General features: G+C 36.8%; 1 protein-coding gene across 9 annotated transcripts in view; it reads left to right on the forward strand.

The window, feature by feature from the left end:
- Positions 1 to 22,491, forward strand: part of ZC3H13 (zinc finger CCCH-type containing 13) — a 101,272-nt gene extending 78,781 nt beyond the window's left edge. For 5 of the 9 annotated variants that reach the window (XM_082700616.1, XM_082700613.1, XM_082700617.1 and 2 more), the window contains 8 exons: positions 254 to 815; positions 4,225 to 4,328; positions 4,673 to 5,866; positions 6,625 to 7,146; positions 9,760 to 9,912; positions 10,959 to 11,159; positions 16,706 to 16,869; positions 21,601 to 22,491. In XM_082700616.1, the coding sequence (XP_082556742.1) occupies positions 254 to 815; positions 4,225 to 4,328; positions 4,673 to 5,866; positions 6,625 to 7,146; positions 9,760 to 9,912; positions 10,959 to 11,159; positions 16,706 to 16,869; positions 21,601 to 21,771 (3,071 nt within the window). In that variant the 3' untranslated portion in view covers positions 21,772 to 22,491. The remainder of the gene's footprint in view (positions 1 to 253; positions 816 to 4,224; positions 4,329 to 4,672; positions 5,867 to 6,624; positions 7,147 to 9,759; positions 9,913 to 10,958; positions 11,160 to 16,705; positions 16,870 to 21,600) is intronic. The other 4 variants (XM_082700618.1, XM_082700614.1, XM_082700619.1 and 1 more) reach the window with 3 other exon arrangements.
- The last annotated feature ends 3,169 nt before the right edge of the window (positions 22,492 to 25,660 follow it).

Below are 25,660 nucleotides of genomic sequence, written 5' to 3' on the forward strand. Positions count from 1 at the left end.
GGGAGGGGGGTTGATGGGGAACAGAAAACACGTTAGTTAGAGGGCAAATAAAACTTACCTTTAAGAAAAAAAAATTTGTAAACATCTAGGGGTGATTATTTGGATGATTAACTTAAACGTAAATATAGTACCTGATTTATATTTGCTGCCAGTGTGACCCTATACACAGATAAAATTTAAAGATTTGCCATATTGTCTTACCAATAGGTTATCTGTCAAATTAATCACTGACAAAACTTGATTTTCATTGTAGATCAAAGACCAAGCTCACCAATTCGACATCAGGGAAGGAATGACGAGCTTGAGCGTGATGAAAGAAGAGAGGAACGAAGAGTAGACAGAGTGGAGGATAGAAGAGATGAAAGGGCCAGAGAAAGAGAGAGGGAGCGAGAGCGAGACAGAGAGCGGGAGAGGGAGAGGGAGCGTGAGCGGGATCGGGAAAGAGAGAAGGAGAGAGAGCTGGAAAGAGAGCGTGCTAGGGAGCGGGAGAGAGAAAGAGAAAGAGAAAAGGAGAGGGACCGTGAAAGAGAGCGAGATCGTGACCATGACCGAGACAGGGAGAGAGAGAGGGAGCGAGATCGGGAAAAAGAGCGGGAGCGAGAGAGAGAAGAACGGGAGAGAGAGCGAGAGCGAGAGCGGGAGAGGGAACGAGAGCGAGAGCGGGAACGAGAGCGAGCAAGAGAAAGGGATAAAGAACGAGAGCGGCAGAGGGATTGGGAAGACAAAGATAAAGGACGAGATGACCGCCGAGAGAAGCGAGAAGATGCCAGAGAAGACAGGAATCCCCGAGATGGACACGAAGAGAGAAAGTCAAAGTAAGAATGAGAATGAATCCGTTTTTTAAAGTTCCATTTCAGTAAAGAGTTAAAAAGTTTCTTTTAATGCTTTTTAGTGTGCCCCTAATGTCCTTATAATAATTCTTTTTCCTCTTTACATTTTCCTGTATTTTAATTTTATTATGTATATTTGATGTTTAAAGTCTTTTTGAATTGTCTAGGGAAAGAAACACTTTCTCATCCTATTTCTGTAGCCATGGATATAATAACCATTCTTATTTACTGTGCCATTTTTAATGACGTATTGGCTTATTCAGCTTCTATAGATTTGTTAAGGAATCCAACTATAAGTGATAGAACCAATACACTACACCTCATCATATCCACTTTATAACTAGTTCATGGAGTTGACCAGTCACCAAAAGGTATTACCTATGCTATTCCTAATAATCCTTCATGAGTTTTGTGTACTTACAAGTCTGGAGTCATTACCCCCAGCCCCGGAAGCATTCACAGTGTCTTAAAACTGAAGGAAGCCCTACAGCCACTACATGGCCAGAAGATGAGAGAGAGGAGTTGTCCTCTCTTGAGCTATGGAGTTATAGTACATTATTGGGATCATAAGATGTGGTGTTATTATTGCAAATATCTGAGGACAGTTTTTCTTTTCTTTCTTTTTTCCCACTTGCCTTTTTTTTTTTTTTTTTTTTTTAAGACAAAAAGAATTTATTTGCTCAGGTATCTGGGAAGTCCATGGTCGGTGTTCATTTGTTCTGATGTGACTGTATTTAGACTTTCAAACAAAGTATTAGGAATGCTGTCTCTCCATCTCTCCACTGTTTTCTTCTGTGTGAATTCCAGTTTCAGAAAGATTTTCTCCAAATGATGGCTAAGATGGCTTGAGTGTATGCCTATCATCTTCACAGCCTTCTCTATATGTTGGGGCTCTCATTAGTTGAGGAGTAGACAAGGGAGCTAAGTCAGTCACTGTAGCCATGAGAATTTTGGACTCCGTCAATTTTGAGGTTTTATGGACATAAAGCCAACTTTGTTGGAGTTAACTGCCCTTTTTTTTTTTTTAAGTTTGCTAAAACAAACAAATAATTTGTATATCCACTGCTTCTGCCTCTAGCTTATTTGAATCATGGTGAATACAGCTCCCTGCTTTAAGTTTTTTTCATCATTGCTATTGGAGATTATGGTTATAGACAAAGAACATAGCATAGAAGTGGAGGCTTCTTCTGTTAGATCTTGACTTCCCTTAATGCTGCAGCCAGGGTTTTCTATAGTTTACCCACTGGCTTCCCTTTCCCCAATGTTTAAAAAAAAAAAATCTTACATTAACATAAAATTCAGCTAGTATCCTTAACATGTAGGCACACAATACATATTATTTCTCTTCTCTGACCAGGTCCTTAAGCTAAGATCGAAATTCTGAAATCTTTGTTACTTACTATTATTATCCAGTCCTGTGCTTTGATTTCATTTTTTCATGATTCTGATCTCTGCTTACAGTGAAAAGTTTGCTCTGGTTCTTTGCCACTGGGCAATCCAAACATTACAATAACCCCAGAAACTTGGGAGTCAAACAGCTCTAAAACAATAATTAGCTATCTGAGACTAGTATCTTGATATTTTTATCAATTATATTGTCCTCTCAGGGGCGCCTGGGTGGCTTAGTGGGTTAAGGCTTCAGCTCAGGTCATGATCCCAGGGTCCTGGGATTGAGCCCCACATCCAGCTCTCTGCTCAACGGGGAGCCTGCTTCCTCTTCTCTCTCTCTGCCTGCCTCTCTGCCTACTTGTGATCTCTGTGTGTCAAATAAATAAAATCTTTTAAAAAATTATATTGTCATCTCAGTAGTTGAATTTATCCAGAACTTCTTTAACCACTATTATATAGGTTTTATTTGCTGAATTGCCATACTATTTATTTTACTCTTAATTTTGTTTCTATAACTATTTCCTTGAAGTTAAAGTTCTTTTTTGTATATTTTAATTATTCACTTCATTCTCATATATCAGTTATCTCTTGCTGTGTATCAAACCATACAGAAAGTTAGTTTAAAGCAACAACAATTTACCTGCTCATAATCATATAGATTAACACTTTTGGCTGGGCTCAGCAAAGTGCTTCTGCTGATCTTACTTGGGATCACTCAGGTTTCTAGTCAGTCTGGTAGTTCAGCTGGGTCTGGATGACCCAAAATGGCCCCAGTCTTATCTCTTGGTACTGCCTGTTAGGTTAGGGCATCTCTTTTTCTCCTCCACATGACCTTTCATCTTCCAGTAGTCTAAACTCTGCATATAATGATGGTAACATACTCAGAGGGCAAAAGCAGAAGTCTGGTTGCCTGAGTCCTGACTTTCCAAACTTACACAATGTTCTTTCACCACAATGCTCTTGTCATAGCAAGTCAGTGGGCCAGCCCAGATTCAAAGAATGGAGAGATAGATGGCCTAATGATGAGGAGTTTCAGATAGAGAATTGTATGAGCTTGTGCCTGTAAGTTGTCATACTAATCTCCTTTTTTCCACCTGGTTACTCATCTGTATAAATGAGCTGTCAAGGAGATAGGTGTACTGCAGTGTTTTTGCCACTTTTAACCATAGTATTTATAAACAAAGTTAATAAAAAACTGGCCAAAATTTAATGAATAAATAGGAAAACACTAGAATAATTTAAGTACCAGAGATACTAATGACTAGTCATTTAAGGTTTAACCCTAAAGACCTAGAAATACAGTGAACATATGAATTATTTTGTTAACTTGCCACCAAGCAAGTGATTTTTGTTCTAAGAAGAGGGAAGGAACCAATTTTTCCAGTATACCCACAACGTGACTGACACTCGGTGTATTATATAACTAACTTAAATTCATGTCTTTTTTGACTCCAAAGCAAACACTAAATTTTCTCATTTGGCTTCCCAATATAAAATATTTCTTTATCATAAAAATTAAAATTAATGAGTAAGTTTTAGTCAAGGGTGCATTAGTATATCATTAATGCCTCTGTTGTATGTTACCATCTTGTAGTAATTAAATCTGGTGATTTAATGAAGAAAGACCTATTGCCGTGTATTTTAAGTCCACAATTGTGTGTCTTAACAAATGAAGTGAAGAATTTTATTAAAGATGCTGAGTATCGGGGAGCCTGGGTGGCTCAGTGGGTTAAGCCACTGCCTTTGGCTCAGGTCATGGTCTTGGGTCCTGGGATCGAGTCCCGCGTCAGGCTCTCTACTCAGCGGGGAGCCTGCTTCCCTCTATCTCTCTCTCTGCCGGCCTGTCTACTTGTGATCTCTCTCTGTTAAATAAAATCTTTTAAAAAAAAAAAGATGCTGAATACCTTTTTGTATGATATAGCTAGTTATAGTAAAGAAATAATACTAGTAAAGAAATCACTTTTTTATCCCCTGGAGGTTTATAAATTATATTTGTTCAACTTAGGAAACGTTATAGAAATGAAGGAAGTCCTAGCCCTCGTCAGTCACCTAAGCGCCGGCGAGAGCATTCTCCCGACAGTGATGCGTACAACAGCGGAGATGATAAAAGTAAGCAGAATCTATTTTCTGTGTTTCTATATCCACTTTCTTTTATAACCATGAGATCATTCTTTGGCATTAGTAGAAAATGATGAAGTAAGATTTAAAACTTTTCTTGCTTTGCTGCCTCTGAATATCTCATGTGACTAAAGTATATGCTAGAAATACAGTTCCTGTATCGTACTGGCACTGTCATCTCCTACTATTTGTAATAAAGCCCTATTGTGAGTGAAATTACTGCCACTTTTAAAGTTTTAAAATGAAAAGTGAGAGGTTGGGTTATTATTATTTCTATGTAACATGCCATGTTGTTTACCTGGTGAAAGTGTGATTACTTTCATCTTTTTGTATAGATGAAAAACATAGACTCTTGAGCCAGGTTGTACGACCTCAAGAGTCTCGTTCTCTCAGTCCATCACACCTTACAGAAGACAGGCAGGGTAGATGGAAAGAGGAAGATCGTAAACTAGAAAGAAAAGAGAGTTCAAGGCGCTATGAAGAGCAAGAGCTCAAAGAGAAAGTTTCTTCTGTAGATAAGCAAAGAGAACAGATAGAAATTATAGAAAGTTCAAGAACTCGTGCACAAGACATGATGGGACACCACCCGTCTGATGATCGAGACATATCTGATCGAGCTCATGATGAGAACAAGAAAAAAGCAAAAATTCAAAAGAAACCTATTAAGAAAAAGAAAGAGGATGATGTTGGGATAGAGAGGGGTAACACAGAGACAGCATCTGAAGATGGTCAGGTATTTTCACCAAAAAAAGGACAGAAGAAGAAAAGTATTGAAAAAAAACGTAAAAAATCCAAAGGCGATTCTGATATTTCTGATGAAGAAGCAGTACTGCAGAATAAGAAGAAGAGAGGCCCACGGACTCCCCCTATAACAACCAGAGAGGAACTGGTTGAAATTTCCAATGGTAAGGATGGCAGTCTAGAGGATTCTCAGAAAAAAGAAGATACGGCATTCAGTGACTGGTCTGATGAGGATGTACCTGACCGTGCCGAGGGGGCAGAACCGGAGCACGCTGCCAGGGCTCCTACTCCTGGAAGGACACCTTCTCCGTCTTCTCTTCCTCCTCCTCCTCCTCCTGCAGCCACTGCTGCCAGTACCACTGCCCCTGCTACTCTCTCCGCATCTGCTGCCACCACCTTCAGCGCATCTGCCGCCGCCATTGCCGCCTCTGCCACACTCAGTACCGCCAACGAAGACTCACATAGAAAATGCCATAGAACACGGGCGGAAAAAGTAGAGGCACCTCATGTCACTATAGAAGATGCGCCACATCGCAAGCCAGTGGATCAGAAGAGGAGTAGCAGCCTTGGGAGCAATCGGAGTAATCGCAGTCATACGTCTAGTCGTCTCCGTTCCCCATCCAATGATTCTGCCCATCGAAGTGGAGATGACCAGAGTGGTCGAAAGAGAGTACTGCATAGTGGCTCAAGGGATAGAGAGAAAACAAAAAGTCTGGAAATCACAGGAGAGAGAAAATCTAGGATTGATCAGTTAAAGCGTGGAGAGCCCAGTCGAAGTACTTCTTCAGGTAATAAAATTGAATTATAATCTAGCCAAGTGTTTCCTGTCTTAGTTTATTACATGTAATTTTATATTTTATGCAGATTATAAAGTAAATGCGAAATTGGTTATGATACACAGTGCCTTAAAGTTTAAGGAGCTTAAAAGCTTAAGCATGCCACCAAAATGTTACCATTTAATACCAGCGTTATAATAGAGATACTTTGAGTGACGCCCATCAGTTTAACATCAAGATGTTAGTAAGTATATCTTGGTGGAAGGGCTTATATATTCAGGTCCCTTATTGATGCCTAAAATTTTAACCTTCCTGCTCTTTTTCCTACAGCCAGTGCTTTTTCTTTTGACCCCAGAAAATAAGGTAGGATATAGGAAGAGATCATATAATGAAGTGATCAGTTCTGTTAATGCTGGCCCATTTTACGCATATATTTCTTAGAAGATATTTTGTGGTTATAGTGGAAATAAACGTGTTTCCTTGTCTTTTACATATTTAATTAGCACTTTAATGGAGAGAGATCAATTTTTCCTTAAAATGAGTTCTGTGTATAATTGGGAATAGAGAAGTATCAAATTGTAAGCTTTAAAGGACCCTAAGATATGAAGCATTTTCTTCCTCTTAAAGTACAGTGGACATAGAATGTTGCATTAGTTGGAGGTGTTGTATATAACAGAGTGATTTGACTTATGCTTTGCTCACCACAAGTGTAGCAACAATGAAGCATGTTTTATCTTCTCATATGTTAACTCTTTGTATATTTATTTTAGATCGCCAGGACTCAAGGAGCCATAGTTCGAGAAGAAGTTCTCCTGAATCGGATCGACAGGTCCATTCAAGATCCGGGTCGTTTGATAGCAGAGATAGGCTTCAAGAACGTGATCGGTATGAGCATGATAGAGAGCGGGAAAGAGAGAGGAGAGATACAAGACAGAGAGAATGGGACCGAGATGCTGATAAAGATTGGCCACGGAACAGGGATCGAGATAGATTGCGGGAACGAGAGAGAGAACGAGACAAAAGGAGAGATTTGGACAGGGAAAGAGAGAGACTAATTCCTGATTCTGTGGAAAGGGACAGGGACAGAGACAGAGACAGAACTTTTGAGAGTTCTTCTCAAATAGAGCCTGTTAAACGCAGTGAAATAAAACTGGAAAGTGAACATGAAAGAGACCTAGAAGGCACTTCACGAGATTCTCTTGCTTCGGATAAGGAAAAAATGGATAAAGATCTAGGATCTGTGCAGGGATTTGAAGATATAAACAAAGCTGAGAGAACTGAGAGTGTGGAAGGTGAGTGCCACACGTTTTTGTCTGTTATCCTGCTCTGTTCCTTTTCCATTTATATAGGAAACAAAACATTTTCTTAAGGTGTTCTGCTGATATGCATAAGGAAAAGCCCTGTGATATTTCAAAAATGCATTCCCCTGATTGGTACTGTCAGGATAGACTTCGTTTAAATGAGCCTATATGAAATAAAAGAAACTTAGATGTGGTTTCTGGAGGTGTTAAAAAATTAGGTATCACTTCCTTTTCTTAGATGCTTAAAAAAAAATCACAAACAGAAGTTGTTTCTTGGTTCAGAGATGGACTAAATAGCTATTAGTGATCCTGTTTTCCAGGGCAGTTGAGAACAAATACATGAAACTATACACATTCCCCAAAGCTGCAGTCCCCCTCTGACCCACTCAGAGCCAGCCTCAGCATTGGGGAACATCATTCTCCACTGCCCTACTCCTCCTTCAGCCCCAGACTGCACTACAGACTGACTCACACCTCTGAATTCTCTGAAGGCACTACACTCCAGCCATCTTTGTCCCCTCTCTTCCCATTGTTGGTAGACATTTGCCCTTTTATCTTCTTTTACTCAGACATCAACTCCCAGTCTGTGTGTCATTTCCTCTGTGAAGCCTTCTCTGCTCTAGGGGTTTTTCAGAGCACCTGGTCTGTATTGGCTTTTATAGCATCCCCACACTGTATTACAGTAATTTTTCTATGGTTTTCTCCCCCACTATACTGTATTCCTTTGTTAGGGACCCAGAGCTTTTCATTTCTTTATCATCAAGACTATAACAAAGACACAGTAAATGGTTGATGAATGAAAATAGGTACTGCCTGTGCATCCATACCACACATCTTTTTTTTTTTTTTTTTTTTTTTTATTTGACAGACAGAGATCACAAGTAGGCAGAGAGGCAGGCAGAGAGAGAGAGAGAGGAGGAAGCAGGCTCTCTGCTCAGCAGAGAGCCAAATGTGGGGCTCGATCCCAGGACCCTGGGATCATGACCTGAGCCGAAGGCAGAGGCTTTAACCCACTGAGCCACCCAGGCGCCCCCATACCACACATCTTACTTATTGGTGAATTATAAGCTGGCTTAACAATAGTAATGACTCCCCTGGAAATTCTCCTGGAACTTCTTTCTCCTTGGATTGTCCAGTTCTAGTACCAGTGCATATACCATTCTGATAAAACCTCTGCATTTCAATCCCTCAAGAAATTATGAGATACTTGTATGTAAGTGGCAATATTTTACTGTTCTTTTCATTTGCCATATTATAACATTGGGCCCAGAGTAAAATTCATATTCTTTTGGAACTGTAAACATCTTTACCATTTCTTGGTTAACTGATTAGATATATTCCAGTACACCATCTGTTAGATACTTTTTCTCCCTAACAGAAACATTTTTATCTCAGTATTCTTCACATTACAGTTCCATCTCAATTTTGAGCATAAATAGCCTCAAATCGTGATGGCACTAATGGAGGTACAACCTTGGGGTATAATTGAATATAACTGAACTAATCATTATAATAGCTCTCTTGTGATTAGAGTCAGTGGCCCTCATCCCTAAGATCCATCATATCATTCACTGGTTGTGATCACAGATAACATAGCATAAAAATTTATAGGTGAATTACCTAATGTGAGATAAAAAATTTTATTCCTAAAGTAGGAAAATGAGTTGGATAAACTTGAAAAAATAAAAATGTTATTTTCATATATGTTTAGACATATATTTCTATAATGAACTCATTAAAGTTGGTTACCTTAAAAGCAAATTGGTGGAGGCATAAGGAGATTATTAAAGAATTTAATAGAATAGAAAATTATGGGATGACTAGAAACATCTCATAGTTTACTGTATTTTATTTGCTGCAAATTTATACCTGTGAAGCATAGTGTTGCATTTTGAAAACTAGTGTTATAAACTCAGTAAAGTATGTGGGTAACTGCTGATTAGAAATATTAAGCATACTGTGTAGTTCTGGGAAAGTTTTAAGTTCACAACTAACTCACCAGGTGACAAAGCTTAGCTTATGTGGTTGAGATAGATAAGTAAGGTAAATAAAATGAATGCTGGTGATACCAACAAAATATTTTAAAATTCTATTACAGCATTCTTTTTAAAATTGTGTTGGAATAGGGACGATGAATGGGGAGGTAGGGAGAAGATTAATGGCACTTTTACATTTTTACCTCACTGCTGTAAAGATCTTCGTATCATCAGCTAAATTCTATGAACAGGTCTGCAAGTCTTTTGAGTTAATGAGCTTATATAGGTAAAGAAATTATTGCATCCTTTTGAAGTTAGTAAATTTGGATTTACTTGAAGTTTATAAGAAATTGACACATGCAAGCAACATTAATAAATTAGTGGTACCTTATGTCATATTTTAATTGTAACTTGTTTCTTATAACTTGTTTCGATGTTGCTGTTAATACTGTGTTCTTGCCATTAAATTTCAGTTTTTTTCTTTTTGAATTGTCAAGTATTTTAAATAATTAAGAAATGTAGTTTTCTAAGGAAAAAAAACTTTCCAGGTATTTTTAGTGTTTCCTCTTTGGTTTTACTTAGATGTCCCTTAGATGTGCTCTTTGACAAGAAATTGATCTTTCCAAAGCAGGAGATGACGAATCCAAGTTAGATGATGCACATTCATTAGGATCTGGTGCTGGAGAAGGATATGAGCCAATCAGCGATGATGAGCTAGATGAAATTCTGGCAGGTGATGCTGAAAAGAGGGAAGACCAACAGGATGAGGAGAAGATGCCAGGTAATCATTTACAAGTGTGGTTGAACATAATATCATAAGTCAGATAATTTTTAAGGTAGTTTTTGTTCCCTTTCATGCTGTGTGAATTAATGAAAGGCAGTTGGAATTTTTTCCTTTATGTTTAAGACTGAAAGGCCAATAAAATGAAAATTATAGTCCATATGGTCTGCTCATTTTTAAGTAGACATTGTCCATAAATTGGAAAGGGTCCCAATAGCAAAGTTCTAAGATTCCATTCCACAGGTTAAGATTCATATTACATGACCTAGAATCTAACCAAATACTGATTGCCTAACAATGTTCTAGGTGGTAGACATATGGTACAGAACTTCAAAATTGTGGTTTCACAAACCAATTTTTGAAACAATCATTCAAAAATTCACAATCGTTGAAATTATATTTGAACAGTATCTGTATACCTGTCAGTTTTCTGAACCGAATTATTTTCCCTTATAATATACTTTATGCATTGCCAGAGCTTATTCTAGTGACTGCACCATGAAATAACACCCATTGATGTTCCTGTTGAATATCCCAAATAGTCTGATTGTTTTAACGTTTTTTTAAGTCATCATGAGGCTCTTTGCTATGTGTGGGTATGTAAAATATTAAACTTTTATTTTGACTTAATTTTTTATGTTTCATAATTTTTCCTACTAATGTAGAAGGTATATATGATTGTTACCTTTTTTATTATATGCCATTAGGTACTTCTAAATAGAATACTACTTTGTTAATTTTTCACAGTTGTTCCCTGTTAGTGGATGGATTATTTGTTTTTAGTATTAATAGCCGCTGCCTGAGTTATTTATAGGAATGTGTTTGGGTTTTTGTTTGCTTGCCTATTTTCTTTTGGTGAGGTTTTTTATTGTAAAGTCCTTAGATTCTAAATATTTGTCTTTATAGGAAAGCTTTCATTTTAAGAATAAGACATTTTTGGTTCAAAGCACTTATTTAATGCTGTGTTTTGCAATTTTTGTTTCTCTAAAGATAACAAGAATATTTCTTGGTGTGGGAAAAAAAATCCTTTTCTTAACTTTTTACAGATCCATTAGATGTGATAGATGTGGATTGGTCTGGTCTTATGCCAAAGCATCCAAAAGAACCACGAGAGCCTGGGGCTGCATTGTTAAAATTCACACCTGCAGCTGTTATGCTAAGAGTTGGGATTTCTAAGAAGTTGGCAGGTTCTGAACTCTTCACCAAAGTCAAAGAAACATGTCAGAGACTTTTAGAAAAACCCAAAGGTAATTCCATTTTATTTTGTGCAGTGTCTGCTGTAACTGTTAATTAAGTGCCTTTGCAAAGGGTGCTGTTCTGTTCTCATGCAGCACTTACCATATTGGAACTGGGTTTTTTTGTTTCATGTTTTGTTTTGTTTTGTTTGAGGATTCACTCATGCTCTTTATTTAAATCTTCTTTGAAAAATTTTTTTAAAAGATTTTATTTATTTATTTGACAGAGAGAGATCACAAGTAGGCAGAGAGAGAAAGGGAAGCAGGCTCCCCACGGAGCAGAGATCCCGACTCGGGGCTCGATCCCGGGACCCTGGAATCATGACCTGAGCTGAAGGCAGAGGCTTTAACCCACTGAGCCACCCACGTGCCCCTCTTCTTTGAAATTTTAAAAAGCAATTTTGACCATGAAAATTAAAACCCACAGAAAAGTTACGAAAATAGCCCAAGTGATCTTTCTTACCATAATTACTTTTTTAACAGGTAAGTTCAAATGTCAGAGCACTCAGTGGTGTTCCCAAAACTAAACAAAGCAGAGCCTGGAAGAATGGAATAGATATTTTTCATATCTAAGTAAGTTGGGTGTCTTGGCACCCTTTTCCTTTGGGAAATGCAGAGTTCTACCCAAATTCAGATGTGTAGGTTGAGCCTTTAACAAAGGAATTAAAAACTTTGAATGTGGTGTCTAGGCCAGATGGTCTGGATTCCTCACTAGGCTCACCACTGATTAGCTATTATTTAATCGCTACTTGTTAGTGTCACCATTTGTATGTTGGGAATAATTAGACCATCAGCTTCGTAAGATCATTAGGAGGAACAAAAAGAGGTATTATGAGGAAAATACTTTGAGCAATTCCTCATATGTAGTGACACTCAATAAATACTGACTGTTACTATTTCTTTTGAAAATATTTTATTGATTTTAGACCTTATGCCAACAACTTTTCACTGTTCTACCATTTTTTTTTCTATTTTCTAGGATATTCCTTTATTTAGTTTATGTATTTTTTTCTTTTTATCTGGTTCCTACCCTATCAATAATTAATAGGAGGGGGATGACTAGGTGGTAAAAAGAAGGAAAGGAGAAAAACATCAAAGCAGCATTTAATTTTATATCATGTTTGTGAAAGTAAAATAATTTTTAAAATTAAGCTTTTTCCTAAAATTGAAAATGTTTTGTTTCATGGTTTTTTTTTTCCCGATTGTTAGCATAAGCTGTGAAACACTTTATTTTGACATGTCCCAATGAACACAGAATGTATGTATATGAAACAAATTATAATTGTGAATGTATATTAACTTGACAAATGACCAATCTCTTGGGTTCCTGCCCCCCACTTTCTGCTTTGTTTGGTTGGCTCTGTGACCTTAAGCAGGTAACTCCTATGGGTATAAAATGATGGAACGAAACCCCTAAGGTCTTACCCACCTCTGAAGCTGTTTGCTCCTATGATTTTGCTAACTACAGAAATGCAGTTTGACCCTAACTTGATGACATACATTATAAAAGGGGGTTAGTTGTTGCTTATCGGTCAGATCTCCTATTTTTTTGCTGTGATAGCTTTGTTAGAGAATGAGAGAATTGGTACATGATGCTGAATAGAAGTGTCCTAAGGGATGGGACTTTGTTTACTGCTGTATCCTTTGTCTAATCATTTTAGACATTCTAATTATGCTATTGCCTAGAAGAGTACCTGACACACAGTAGGTTTTCAGTAGGTATTTGTAAAATAATTGATAACTGATTTTTTCGTATCCCATTTAGTCTGTTTCAGTAACCCAATACTGAAGAAAATATATCCCTACATCATATGTAAATTTGAAAAAAATTCTAAGGTTGAAGACCGAAACTTTACATGTATACTGAAATTTAAATTGCTTTTGTCTAGGTTTTCTGTGTATAGTGTGATAGATTAAAAACAAGTACGGGTGCCTGGTTGGTAGAGCCTGCAACTCTTAATCCTCAAGGTCATGAGTTCAAGCCCCATGTTGGGTGAAGACTTAATTTAAAAAAAAAAAGTACAATGAGAACCATGAAGAAACTGGAAGTTTAACCTTGTTGGACTTTCTAAGGACATGTGCAAGTGTGTGTTTTGTATTGTTTTAAAAGCAGAAAATAAGGATTTCAACAAAAATTTGTCATAGTGACTAGTTTCCAAGGAAGAAAATGGGCTCCGTGCACATTTCTTCTACATTATAATGGAAGGGTAGTTAATATTATGGGGTTTTGGGTTTTTTTTTTGTGATTGTTGTTATCGGCTCAGTATGTTTTATAACTATTCACCTGAGTAACGGCTTTTTTCCACTTAGGTATGCTGGTCCAACTGGACGTTTTGTAGATAACTGTGGTAGAACCCTGGCACTGTATTATAGAAAGCTCCTCAGATAATTCTGGTAGACACCAACATTTGCAAACTGGTTTTGAGTTTTTTCTTTATATTTATTTACCCTTTTCTTATATTCTGTTCCTACTGACAGGTATACAAACCTATTGACTAGATATATTAGGTGAGACTAACTTGTTTAATTATCTATTCTCACTGTACTTTGTGGTTCAGAAAATGAAAGTGAAATATGCAGTCTCATTCATTCTTAAATATGTCTACTTTGTTTTTACTAGCTGTTAATTACTGTTTTCCTTTGTGGACTGTAACAGTAATGTATTTGATCATATCATATAAGTGGTATCTGGTACCTTTTGGTACTTCTGGCCTTCTGGCTAGCTTATAGAATGCTAGCTTTGAAATTACTACTCTGTTATATATATATTTGGATTCCTAACTGGCCCTATTCTGTTATTTTGATTTTTTTGTCTATTTTAACCCCACCTCTTTATTTTCCATTAAAGCTAAGGAGATATTTAAGTGTTTTCTCCCCATCTTGGCGTGTTATGACTGATTTTAATATGTTGCTTTTAATAGTGACCAAATCTGGGATAAAATTTGCAGGTTGTCTAACATCTTGTCACTTTCCTGATTTTTTTTTAAGAGGTCACAAAATGTATTACTGCATTTGAATATTGCTATAATAAAGTCGTGAAATGTAATCTAGAACTTTATGTAATAGTCAGGGGTAAGCAGTATACTGAATTTAACTCCACTTTCTAACTTGAACTTTTCTTTCCAGTCATGAACAGCAATCAAAGTCTAAATTCTTTCTCCCTAAGGCTACGTGTCTTACCTCTTAAAGAGGCTATCTGAATATTTACTTTTGTTTAAGACTAGCAACATAACTACATGTTCAAGATCTTTCAGAGAATATAATGCCTTTTAAATTTTTGAAGTATGGTTGGCATTGTGTTTCGGTTGTACAATATAGCAATACAACAATTCTGTGTTATGCTCTGTTCACAAGTGTAGCGGCCGTCTGTCATCATATGCTGTTATAATACTATTCAGCATATCCCCTGTGCTGTACCTTTCATCCCAGTGGTTTCTTTGTTCCATAGCTGGAAGCTGCCTCTCACCATTTTGCTCATTGTCCATCCTTCCCTCCCCACCCCGCAGCAACCACGAGTTTGTTCTCTGTATTAATTTATCTGTAGCTTTGTAGTATATGTTGATATCTGGGATTGTGATCCCTCCAGCATTGTTCTTTTTCCCCCCAAGATAACTTTGGCTATTTGGGCTCTTAGGTGGTTCCATACACATTTTAGGATTATTTGCTCTAGTTGTGTGAACATTATTGGTATTTTGATAGAAATTGCATTGAATCTGCAGGTTGCTTTGGTAGTATAGACTGTTTTAACACTATTCTTCTAAACCACAAGCATGGTATGTCTTTGCATTTGTATCTTCAGTTTCTTTCCTCAGTGTTTTATAGTTTTCAGAGTACAGGTCTTTAACCTCCTTGTTTAAGTTTATTCCCAGTTATTTGGTTTTGTTGCAATTATAAATGAAATTGTTTTCTTCATTCCTTGTCTATAACTTTGTTATAGTGTATAGAAATCAGCTGATTTCTGGATATTAATTTTGTATCTTTCAATTTTACTAAAATAATTTGTTACCTCTAGAAATTTTTTTGTAAAGTCTTTAGGGTTTTCTGTGTGCTATGCCATATGTAAACAGTGGCAGTTTTACTTCTTCCTACCAATTTGGACACCTTTTATTTTTGTGGCTAGGACTTCTAGTACTGTGCTGAATTAAAGTGTCAAGAGTGCTATTCCTGATCTTAGAGGGAACACTTTTTTCACCATTGAGTATGAGGTTAGCTATGGGTTTGTCTTATATGCCCTTTTTTAAGAGTTTATTTATTATTTGCCCTTTTTAATGTTGAAGTATGTTCCCAAATGTTGACTTTTCTCAACATTTCTCAAGCAAAGAAATGCTTTTTCTTCACCAATGAGGTAATAGGATTTTTATCCTTATTGAACCATCCTTGCATCCACAGAAAAATCCCATTTTATCTTGGTAAATGATCCTTTTAATGTACTGTTGAATGTGTTTTCTTAATATTTTGTTGAGGGTTTTTACATCAATGTTCATCAGAAATATTGGCCTGTGGTTTTCTTACTTTGTGATGTCTTTGGGTTTGGGTGTCAGGGTAATGCTGGCCTCATAGAATGTGTTTGGAAGCTTTCCTTCCTATTTTAGGAAGTAGTTTGAGGTGAAGTAGTTTTAGGGAATAGTTTGAGGTGAATGGGTATTAATTTATTAGCTTTTCTTTCTTTAAGTTTTTGATAGAACACCTGTGAATCCATCTGCTTCTGAACTTTTGTTGGGAACTTTTGATTACCAGCTCAGTTTTGTTACTAGCAATCAGTCTGTTCAGATTCTATTTCTTTTTGATTCTGTTTTGGAAGACTGTATGTTTCTAGGAATTTATCCACTTCTAGGTTGTCCAGTTTGTTGACATATAAATTTTCATAGTACTCCCTTACAATCTTTTGTTTTTCTCTGGTGATGGTTGTTACTTCTTTCTCATTTTTCTTAAATTTGTGTCTTACTTTTTTCCTTGATTTTTCTTTTAAGAGAACCAGCTCTTGGTTTCATTGATCTTTTCTACTGATTTTTTTTTTTTAATTCTCTGTCATTTCTTCTGATCTTTATTACTCCTTCCTTCTCACCTTGGGCTTTGTTCTTATATTTTCTGGTTCCTTTAGGCTTAAGGATAGATTGAGATTTTTCTTGTTTCTTGAGGTAGGCCTCTATTGCTCTTAGTTTCCCTCTGAAAACTGCTTTTGCTATATCCCCAAGATATTGAACTGTTGTGTTTTTATTTTCATTATCTCCATGTACTTTTTGTTTCCCTCTTTCTTCGTTGATCCTTTGGTTGTTTTTAGTAGGTTTAATAACTAAGGATGTTGTTGAGCCTCCACATTTTTTTTGTCCTTATAATTTCTAGTTTTATACTGTTGTGGTCTGAAAAGATGCAGGATATGATTTCAGTCTTCCTGAATTTCTTGAGACTTGTTTTGTGGCATACTATGTGTAAGTATATTGCCTTTAATATAAAGTAATTTTCACCAACTGGTGAAGTACAGACTGTGGAATATTGAAGCAGCCAGTAACACTTCCCTATTTTCAGAAAACTTAATGCCTGTTTGTTTTTATTGGAAGATGCAGACAGTCTTTTTGAACATGAATTGGGGGCTCTCAACATGGCTGCATTACTACGAAAAGAAGAGCGAGCAAGTCTCCTTAGTAATCTTGGACCATGTTGTAAAGCGTTATGCTTCAGACGGGATTCAGCAATCAGAAAGCAGCTTGTTAAAAATGAGAAGGTACTGTTTCCTTGAAAAAAAAAATGCAGAGTGTATGCATTGTATCAATGAATGGCTTTTTTCCCCCCTATTTGATTGCTTTAAGGTGAGATTAAGGTCTCATTATCTGCTTTTGTGAGTTCGGTTTCCTAGTCTTCTATAGATATAAAAAGAAGAATTCTATTTATAATAATTTTCATTTTACTTTAATAGTATTGATGAACATTTGTGCATAGCAATTTGTTATTCAAAATTATATGCATAAAGTTTAAAATACTCTTTCTGTGAATTATTTTCATTTGCAAAGTTCCTCAAGGTAAATTTCTAGTATGTTTCATTATCTACACAAGATCGGGGGGGGAAAATTTCCCAGACACAGAATGATGATATTTATAGGAAGTAGCGTTTATGAGAATGTACCAAGTCAGAAGAAAGGAAAATAAATTAAAGTGATTATACTTAAGCTTTTACTTGAGAAGAGTAAAGGGAATTGAAATTTAGAGAAATAGAAATAGAAATTTAGATTTGGGAGAGATCTGATCATGAGAAATTGAAAAAGTCTTAACTTTAAAAAGCCTAAGAGAGTTGGTATTAAAAGATCAGAGAAATACTCACTAGCTTTTTACCTGGGGACATTTAGGAAAACACTGCTAGCAGAAAGTGTACTTCATTGTCTATGGCCGTACCACCCTGAACGCGCCCGATCTCGTCTGATCTCGGAAGCTAAGCAGGGTCGGGCCTGGTTAGTACTTGGATGGGAGAAAGTGTACTTCATTAAAGAAAAATTCATGAAAAAGCAAGGGATGAATTCAAAAGATTAAAGTAGAAACAGATACAAGGCATAGGAGGTTTTTAAGGTCTTTCCTGATTAAAGTCCTGGCTTAGAACTACTTTTTACAGAGCTGCTACAATCATTCTTCGCACTCCCATTTTATATACTTCGACACTACTTACTTAGTTCCCTTCATTCAGTTGCTTAGGTGCCTAGTCCTCCTTGCAGCTTTTCTCAGTTGGAAGTTTTTCCCAGGGAATTAAACCCCAGGTAGCCCTAATAAGCATGCGTGTAATGAATTACCTTCCCTTTTATGTATTCAGAGTGGTATTCCACCCTCAGTACCAAATTTGAAAAATAATCCGTCACATCATGTTCTTTTGGCTCAAGGAGGAGGCTTCAGTGCAGAGAGGCTGCACATCTTGAAGTCTCACCAGAGTCCTGCCCCCTTTTTATAAAAAATATTTTGTAGCATTTCCTCGTTCCTCCTCTAATATGCCATATGCTTTTCAAAAGTTGTGACAACTAAAAATACCCTTGTAAAATTCTCCTTGAGAATTCTGTTCTCAGAATTCTTTTGTCAGAACCTTATTATCCTTTAGTGCAGGGCACAGACCATTAACTAGCACATGACACATTATAAAAAGTTACAGTGGGACAGTATAAATGTTTAAATGATCCATCTAAAAAAAGCATTGTGAGCTTTCTGATTGCTCGAGGTTAAAAATACTTGCTCAAAAGCTGAAGAGACAACTGAAGAGAAAATTTCAGATGTTAGAGAATCTCATGAAAAATGCTAAGAAATATAAACAAAAACCTTTAAAATGTATAACTATGAAAGAAAAGTACAGAATAGGACCATTCATTGAGGAAAGTGGTACTACTTACTGGATAATGAAAAAAAGTGTAAAGATAGCAAACTCATATATTGGCATTATCTTTAAATAAAGAATGATTTTTAAAATATATAAATAATACTCTACATCAGAAGAGATAGGTGAAGGATACAAAGAGAACACTTAGCTGCTCTAAATGAGTTTAACTCAGATTTGTTGAAAGAATGTATAGAACCTGTGGGAGGCAAAAGGAAAGAAAGAATACCAAAAATAAATAGGAAAACAGAAGTAGTGAACCCAAAATTTGGTTCTGAAAAAATGAAAAATATTGGTAATGCTCTACAAGTCTTACAGATATTATTCTATTGAAAGGATAATATTGTATCTATGCACGTAAGTTTGACAATTTAGAAAAAATGGATCAATTACTGTAAAAGCCACAGGCACCAAAACTTCCTCAAGAAGTAATAGAAAATCTGAATAGTCCTATGTCTCTTTTATTTGGTTTTGTTTTTTATTTTTGGAAAAGAATTCTCCACTCTCAGATGGTTTCACTTGCAAAATCTACCAAACCTTTAAGTTAGAAATAATACCGTTTCTACATAATTTCTTCCAGAAAATTGAAGAGACAGTAGTACTTCCCACCTCATTGTATGAGGCCAGCAGTACTTGGAATATCAAGAAAACTACAGATCACTATCTCTCATGAACATAGACATAAAAAATCCTCAAAAATTGGAAATCAAAGCCAGGAATATGTAAAAAAAGACTACACCACAACCAAGTACCATATATCATCTGAATTAAAGGCTGGCTTAATATTTTTAAATCATTCAATGTAATCTACATAGTAACAGACCAAAAAGAAAAAATATACATCATATCAGTTGCTGCAGAAAAAAGCATTTAATAAAATTAGGCATCCCTTTATAATAATTCTTAGTCTTTTACTTTTAAAGGGTATCTACAAAAACCTACAGCTAATATCATACTTAATGGTAAAAGTTTGAGAGATTTCCTGAAGAGATCAGGAACAAAGCAAGGATGCCTATTCTCACTATCCTACTCTACATTTTACTGGAAGTTCTAGCCAGTTCAGTAACAGAAGAAAATAAAAATCCTATAAATTGGAAGGGAAGAAGTAAAACCGTATTTATTCACAGACAGCATGATTGTCTACATGTAAGTTTCAAGGAATTTACCAGAAATACTCTTAGAACTTATAAGTTTAGCAAGGTCACAGGCTACAAAGCAGGCAAGAGCAACTGTATTTCCATATACTAATAGTATATAGAAGTACCTGGGAATTGAAGTGAAGGGGAAAAAATATTTTTTACAATGGCTCCCCCCCAAAAATACTTAGGTATAAATCTAACAAAACATGTACAGGATCTGTGTGCCAAGAACTATAAAACACTGATCAAAAAAAAGACCTAAATAATGGAGAGATAGATCATGTTCGTGTATTGAAAGATTCAATATACTTAAGATTAGGAGACTCCCCAAATGGATCTACAGGTTTAACACAATGCAGCAAATTCCCAGCAGGGTTGGTTCTGTAGATGCAGACAAACTGATTCTAAAGTCTGCATGGAAAGTCAAGCAACAAGAATACACAAAATAATTTTTTAAAAAGAACTTGTATCTAGAGTATACAAAGAACTCTCAAAAATTAACAGAAAACAGGCAATCCAATTTTTTTAAATGGGCAAGACTTGAATGGACAATTCACCAAAGAGGATAAATGGATATATATGGTTAAGCACATGAAAAGATGTTAAAGAGTATTAACCACTAGAGAATGCAGATTAAAACTTAAATTAGGTACCATTGTGAATCTGTTATAATAGCTAAAAACCAAACACCAAAAACCCATGTGGTAAGGCTGTGAGCAGTTGAAACTGCCATGTATTGCTGGTGAAAATGCGAAGTGGTGCCAGACATTTTGGAAAATGGTTTGGTTTTTCCTATAAAGTTAAATATATACTCACTATATGATCCAGTAATCCCATTGCTAGGTATTTACCTTAGAAAAATGAAAACTTAGGTTCATATAAAAACCTGTCCACAAGAGCTTATAGCAGATCTTTTCACGGTCTCCAACAACTGAAAACCACCCCAACGTTCTATACAAAGCTAATTGGTAAACTGGGGCACATCCATATAATGGATTACTAATTTGTAATAAAAAATAACCAAAGTGCCAGTACTGTCAACAACATGGACTAATGTCAAGAGCAGGTCTCAGAAAGCATGCAATATATAATTTCCATTTATTTGCCGTTCTGGAGAGGCAGAACGATCAGAGACACCCTGTGATTGGTTGCCAAGGGTTAGAGCTGGGCAGAGGGTGTTAGAACAAAGGGACAGCAAAGGGAGTTTTCTGAACAATGAAACTTCTCTGATTGTCATCCTGGTTAAGTGACTTAGTACACAAGTCTAAACTCACAGAACTACATGTAAAAGGTCAATTTACTGTATCACAACGTGTGATCAAGGAAGCGCTGTTCCTTTAAGGATCCTAGAAAGAAGAGAAATGGCAGAATGCTAGATAGTCAAAACTCACCTTATTTCATTTATGAACATAGTTGGAGAACATTTAATAAAATGGTAGGACCGCAACTTCCAAAAATGCTAATGTAGCCTTAACTTACAGTAATAGAGATACACATTTTAGCAGAAGGAAGGTGGTAGTTTCTCGGTATACTGCAATGTCAGCTGTTTCCTCGGGAATTTGTTCACTTACAGAAAGGAGTGTTCAGTGCTTCTCTTCCGAGGACTGAAAGGTTGTCCTGGAAGAGGAAGATTGAATTAGTGTGCAGCTCTAAAGAAAGGTTTTATTTCGACATGCTCAGGATTGTGCAGTGACTGCTGTTTGCTTTGTCATTGGAAATAAAAGCTAGTTGATTACCTGTCAGGGATTGCTAAAGATCCTACTTCATAAGCAAGAGGTGCCCTTTCAAAGATCGTTTTCTTTTCTAAGATTCCTTGAATCTGAAAACATCTCAATTTTGCTTTTAAATATCCATCCCAAATTAACTTTTCTTGCCATTCTGATTTTTTTGTTAGAGGTTACCCTGACGTTCCTACTGTTAACCAATAATATCCATCTTTTAAAATCTGTTTTTGTTTTCTTTGAATTAGGGGAATGTAAAACAAGCGTACACGGGCGCTCCAGTGGTAGACAGTGACTTGCTACGATTGAGTCTTCGGCTGTTTAAAAAGAAGACCACCTGTCTTGCCCCAGGACACGAGAAGGTGGAGGATAATAAACTCCCACAGTCCAGCGTCCAGCAGGAACTGTGTGTGTCTTAAGACTGAATTCCAGTGACGTTTCTGGTACCATGTTCCTTCAGGATTGCCTCTTTTTTCAGAGTTCTTTGGTTTCACAGATATCATTCAGGACAAAGGCAGAAAAGATTTATCAGCCATGGTAAAAGGGGGAAGAACAACTTTGATCTAAAGTTTAAAAGACACTAGTTTTGGCTAACTTTAAGGTTTTACATAAATTTTTACACAGTACTTGATACTCATGCAAAATAATGTGAAAACATCTAGATTTAGCAGTTATTCTCTACCTTTTGTTAAAACTGAAGATTTTGGAAAACGGTTGCCACTGTTCTTGCAGCCTCTGAATATTTTTTATGAAATGGACCTGCTGACTTATGTTTTGGATCATCCTTACAGAAACCGATTTTATTCAGAATCAGTGTGTCCACATAATGAATGCACACACTGCAATTTTGTGCTGTACAGAACTCTTGAAAGAGGATGCTGGTCGCGCATGCTGCGTTTGTGGGCAGACCTCCAGCAGGAGGGAGCCGAAGTACTTTTTTCCTTTCTAAAGTTCTTTAAAAAAAAAAAAAAAAAAAAGATTACTAATGGGTTTTTGTTGTTTGTTTTTTTTTAAATATATGTGCATTGTTACAATGTATATTAGACGTGTTTGGATTCTTGGTGGTTTTGTTTGTTGTCAGAGACTGCCTGCTGTTTTTATTTTTAAAATAAATGTACCTTTCCTTTCCTTGTTCTAGATTCACTTTGCTCTTTATTGATCTTATTCCTGATGTTCTGAAGCATTTGTCATCAAAATTACGTTTCATACTTCAAATATTTTACTGCTCAATAAGGCAACAGAAGTTGAGGCATATACTTCAAATACAGCTCTGTAATACTTGAAACAAAGCCGGAGTTAACAGACCTTTGTCTTCTGAGCTTTAAAATCCATTACCATCATCTTATTCAGAGCTATACCCTTTAACTACATTGAACTGTTTAGCCTATAAATTTAAAATGACTTCATTTTTTTAAATTATGATGTTTGTTTTTATTCTGTGTGTATATGTGTAACTCATGAAGCAGACTCTTAGAAGGATTTGAAAAGGAGTCCAAGCTGTAGAATTTGTGGGCAGATAGTGGTCATAATAAAGGAAACCAATCAAAAAAAATTTTTTTCCCATTGGTTCTCACAGGTTTTTTTTGTTAAAACTGTAATCCTGTGTTACCTGTGTCAATAGTTTTGTATCCTCTAAAGGTAGCAATGGTACCGATGTAAAATTTCTGTTCATTCACTGTCTCCTTAATTTATATCAGATAACAGACCCAGCAAAGAAAATGATCTTATTTTCAAATGACTTTGAAAGTGTGTATGAGAAAATGGCAGGCAGAGGGCAGGAGGCAGGGAGGAATGTAACCAGATTTTTCCTAATGTCTGTTTCCTTTTCTAATTGGTAGATATTTTAAATAAAGAAGAAAAATTCTTTAATGACCCGGGAGAATAGATATCCTTTAAAAAATGACTCCTAGGGACGCCTGGGTGGCTCAGTTGGTTAAGCAGCTGCCTTCGGCTCAGGTCATGATCCCAGCGTCCTGGGATCGAGTCCCACATCGGGCTCCTTGCTCAGCGGGGAGCCTGCTTCTCCCTCTGCCTCTGCCTGACATTCTGTCTGCCTGTGCTCGCTCTCTCCCCCTCTCTCTCTGATAAATAAATAAAATCTTTACAAAAAAAAAAAAAAAAAGACTCCTAAATATAGTAGATAATATTTGCTGTAGCACAAACATTTAAAGTCTTAGAACTTCTAATCCTGATTCCCAGGACGTGGAACAAAAAAAAAAAAAAAAAAATGGTTTTCTGGTTTTGTCCACCAACTTTAGGAATGTTTCACAAGTTATTCATTTACAAAATGAAAACTGTGTACTTAAATTTGCCATATAACCAAATTTGTTGCTTTTCAGATCTGAGTGTCTTTCTGTTAACATTATAGAAGAAAATTTCAGAACTATTCCTCTGAACATTAAATCACAATATTCAGAGCTTGATGTTCCCAGTGGGAACGTACTGTTAGGTCTCAATTTTTTTTTTTAATCCAAACATTCTATGTATTGCTAATCATATATACTTAAAGTTCTTTAAAGCAAATCTTACTGAGTTTCCATAAAAACTCTAGGACCGGGGCACCTGGGTGGCTCGGTGGGTTAGGCCTCTGCCTTTAGCTCGGGTCATGTCTCAGGATCCTGGGATCAAGCCCCGCATCGGGCTCTCTGCTCAGCGGGGAGCCTGCTTTCCCCCTCTCTCTGCCTGCCTCTCTGCCTACTTGTGATCGATCTCTCTCTTTCTCTCTCTTGTCAAGTAAATAAATAAATAAAAATTTTTAAAAAACAATAACTCAGGGACCATAAAGTCTCAATGAAACCAATACTTCTGAAAACATCTGCTATTCTATAAATTATTTGCTAATACAGTTGAAAGTGTGTTGCCTCATAACTGATGGGCAAGTTTGGACATTTCCCATAACCTCACAACTGGACTCCAGCTGCTGGTAATAGAGAGATGGCAAGAGTATGTCTGCAATCCAGAATAAATGAGTGTTAACATAGACCACTGAGTCACTTGTTGGATTTGTTTGGCAGCTGTCCTCACCATTTCATAGAGGGTTGATTTAACTGACGATAAATTTTTCACAAAAATTGATAATTATACCCTACTCATAACCATATGCTAAGAAACCTAACCTGTCACTTCTCTTCATTCTGTTCTGTAAACACATGTTATCTTCCTCATCCTACCCCATGCCTATGTTAGGATTTTATGGCTTACCTTTATGAATTTGCAATTTTATGCCATTGGCCAAATTTCCTACATTATTTGTTACTGCCCAGTTGGGTAAAGATTAGGGTATATGTTATCCATGCGATGAGTGATGCTTTTGTGTCTCAGAAAGAAAAGCCAGCAACTGAACCTCAACTTGTTATTTTAAAAGGCGTGTGGTCTCCACTTCAAGATGGTACTAAAAGTTGGATCCTGAAATCAACCTCTTACCATAGATGCACCAGATCTACAGCTACGTGCAGAACAATTTTCTTGGGTGGAGGAGGGGACCTAAAAACAAAAACAGCTGAGTGACTCCCACACATTGGACAAAGAAAGAAAAAAAAAATCCACAATGAAACAAATAGGAGAGGCTGAAATGAACCCCATCCTTGGGGTGGAGACCCACAATCAGAAGGGAAGTCACAACCCTGAGCCTTTTCCTGAGGAGTGAAGAATTTGAACCCCACATCCTGCACCTGACTTTTAAGAGCTGCACCTAAGAGACAAGTCCCCAAAATGTCTAGCTTTGAAAGGCAATGGGGCTTTCATTCACAAGACCCCCCATAGGGATCCATCCCAGGGTCCATCCAAGGCCCACTGTAGAGGCAACTAAAAAGTATCCAGACCTTACACAATAGAGATTTCCTTAATAATTGGCCTAATTTAAACACATTCTAGGGGCCTACTGAAATACCTCCAAAATGGAGCCAGTGGGTACCATCTTTGTGCCTTTCCCCAGCTCACTGGTATCTCCTAGGAAGGCATTTATACACTCATCTGGCACCCCAACATTTGTGGCTGCTGCTCAGAGGACACCTTCATTGCTTGGCTCTGGTGTCCAGTGGGACAGATCGTGGGCCCTACAGGATTGTTACAGATCTAACCCAAGTTATTAGCTGACTACCACATAGCAGTGAGACAATAGACAGTACTTAGTCTTTCTGTGAAAGTAGCCTATTAACTTATCTTCATAGCTGTGGCCTAGGGGGCAGGCTTTTAACTAAACATATTTAAGGGCCAACTATAATCCTTTGCAGGGTTTGGGAGAACACTGTGTTAATAAGGCCTTTCTATTGCTGTGCTCTAGGCTACTGGTGTCTCCCAGACAGGAGC

The sequence above is a fragment of the Mustela nivalis genome (assembly GCF_964662115.1).
Source record: "Mustela nivalis genome assembly, chromosome: 15".
NCBI classification, from domain to species: Eukaryota; Metazoa; Chordata; class Mammalia; order Carnivora; family Mustelidae; genus Mustela; species Mustela nivalis.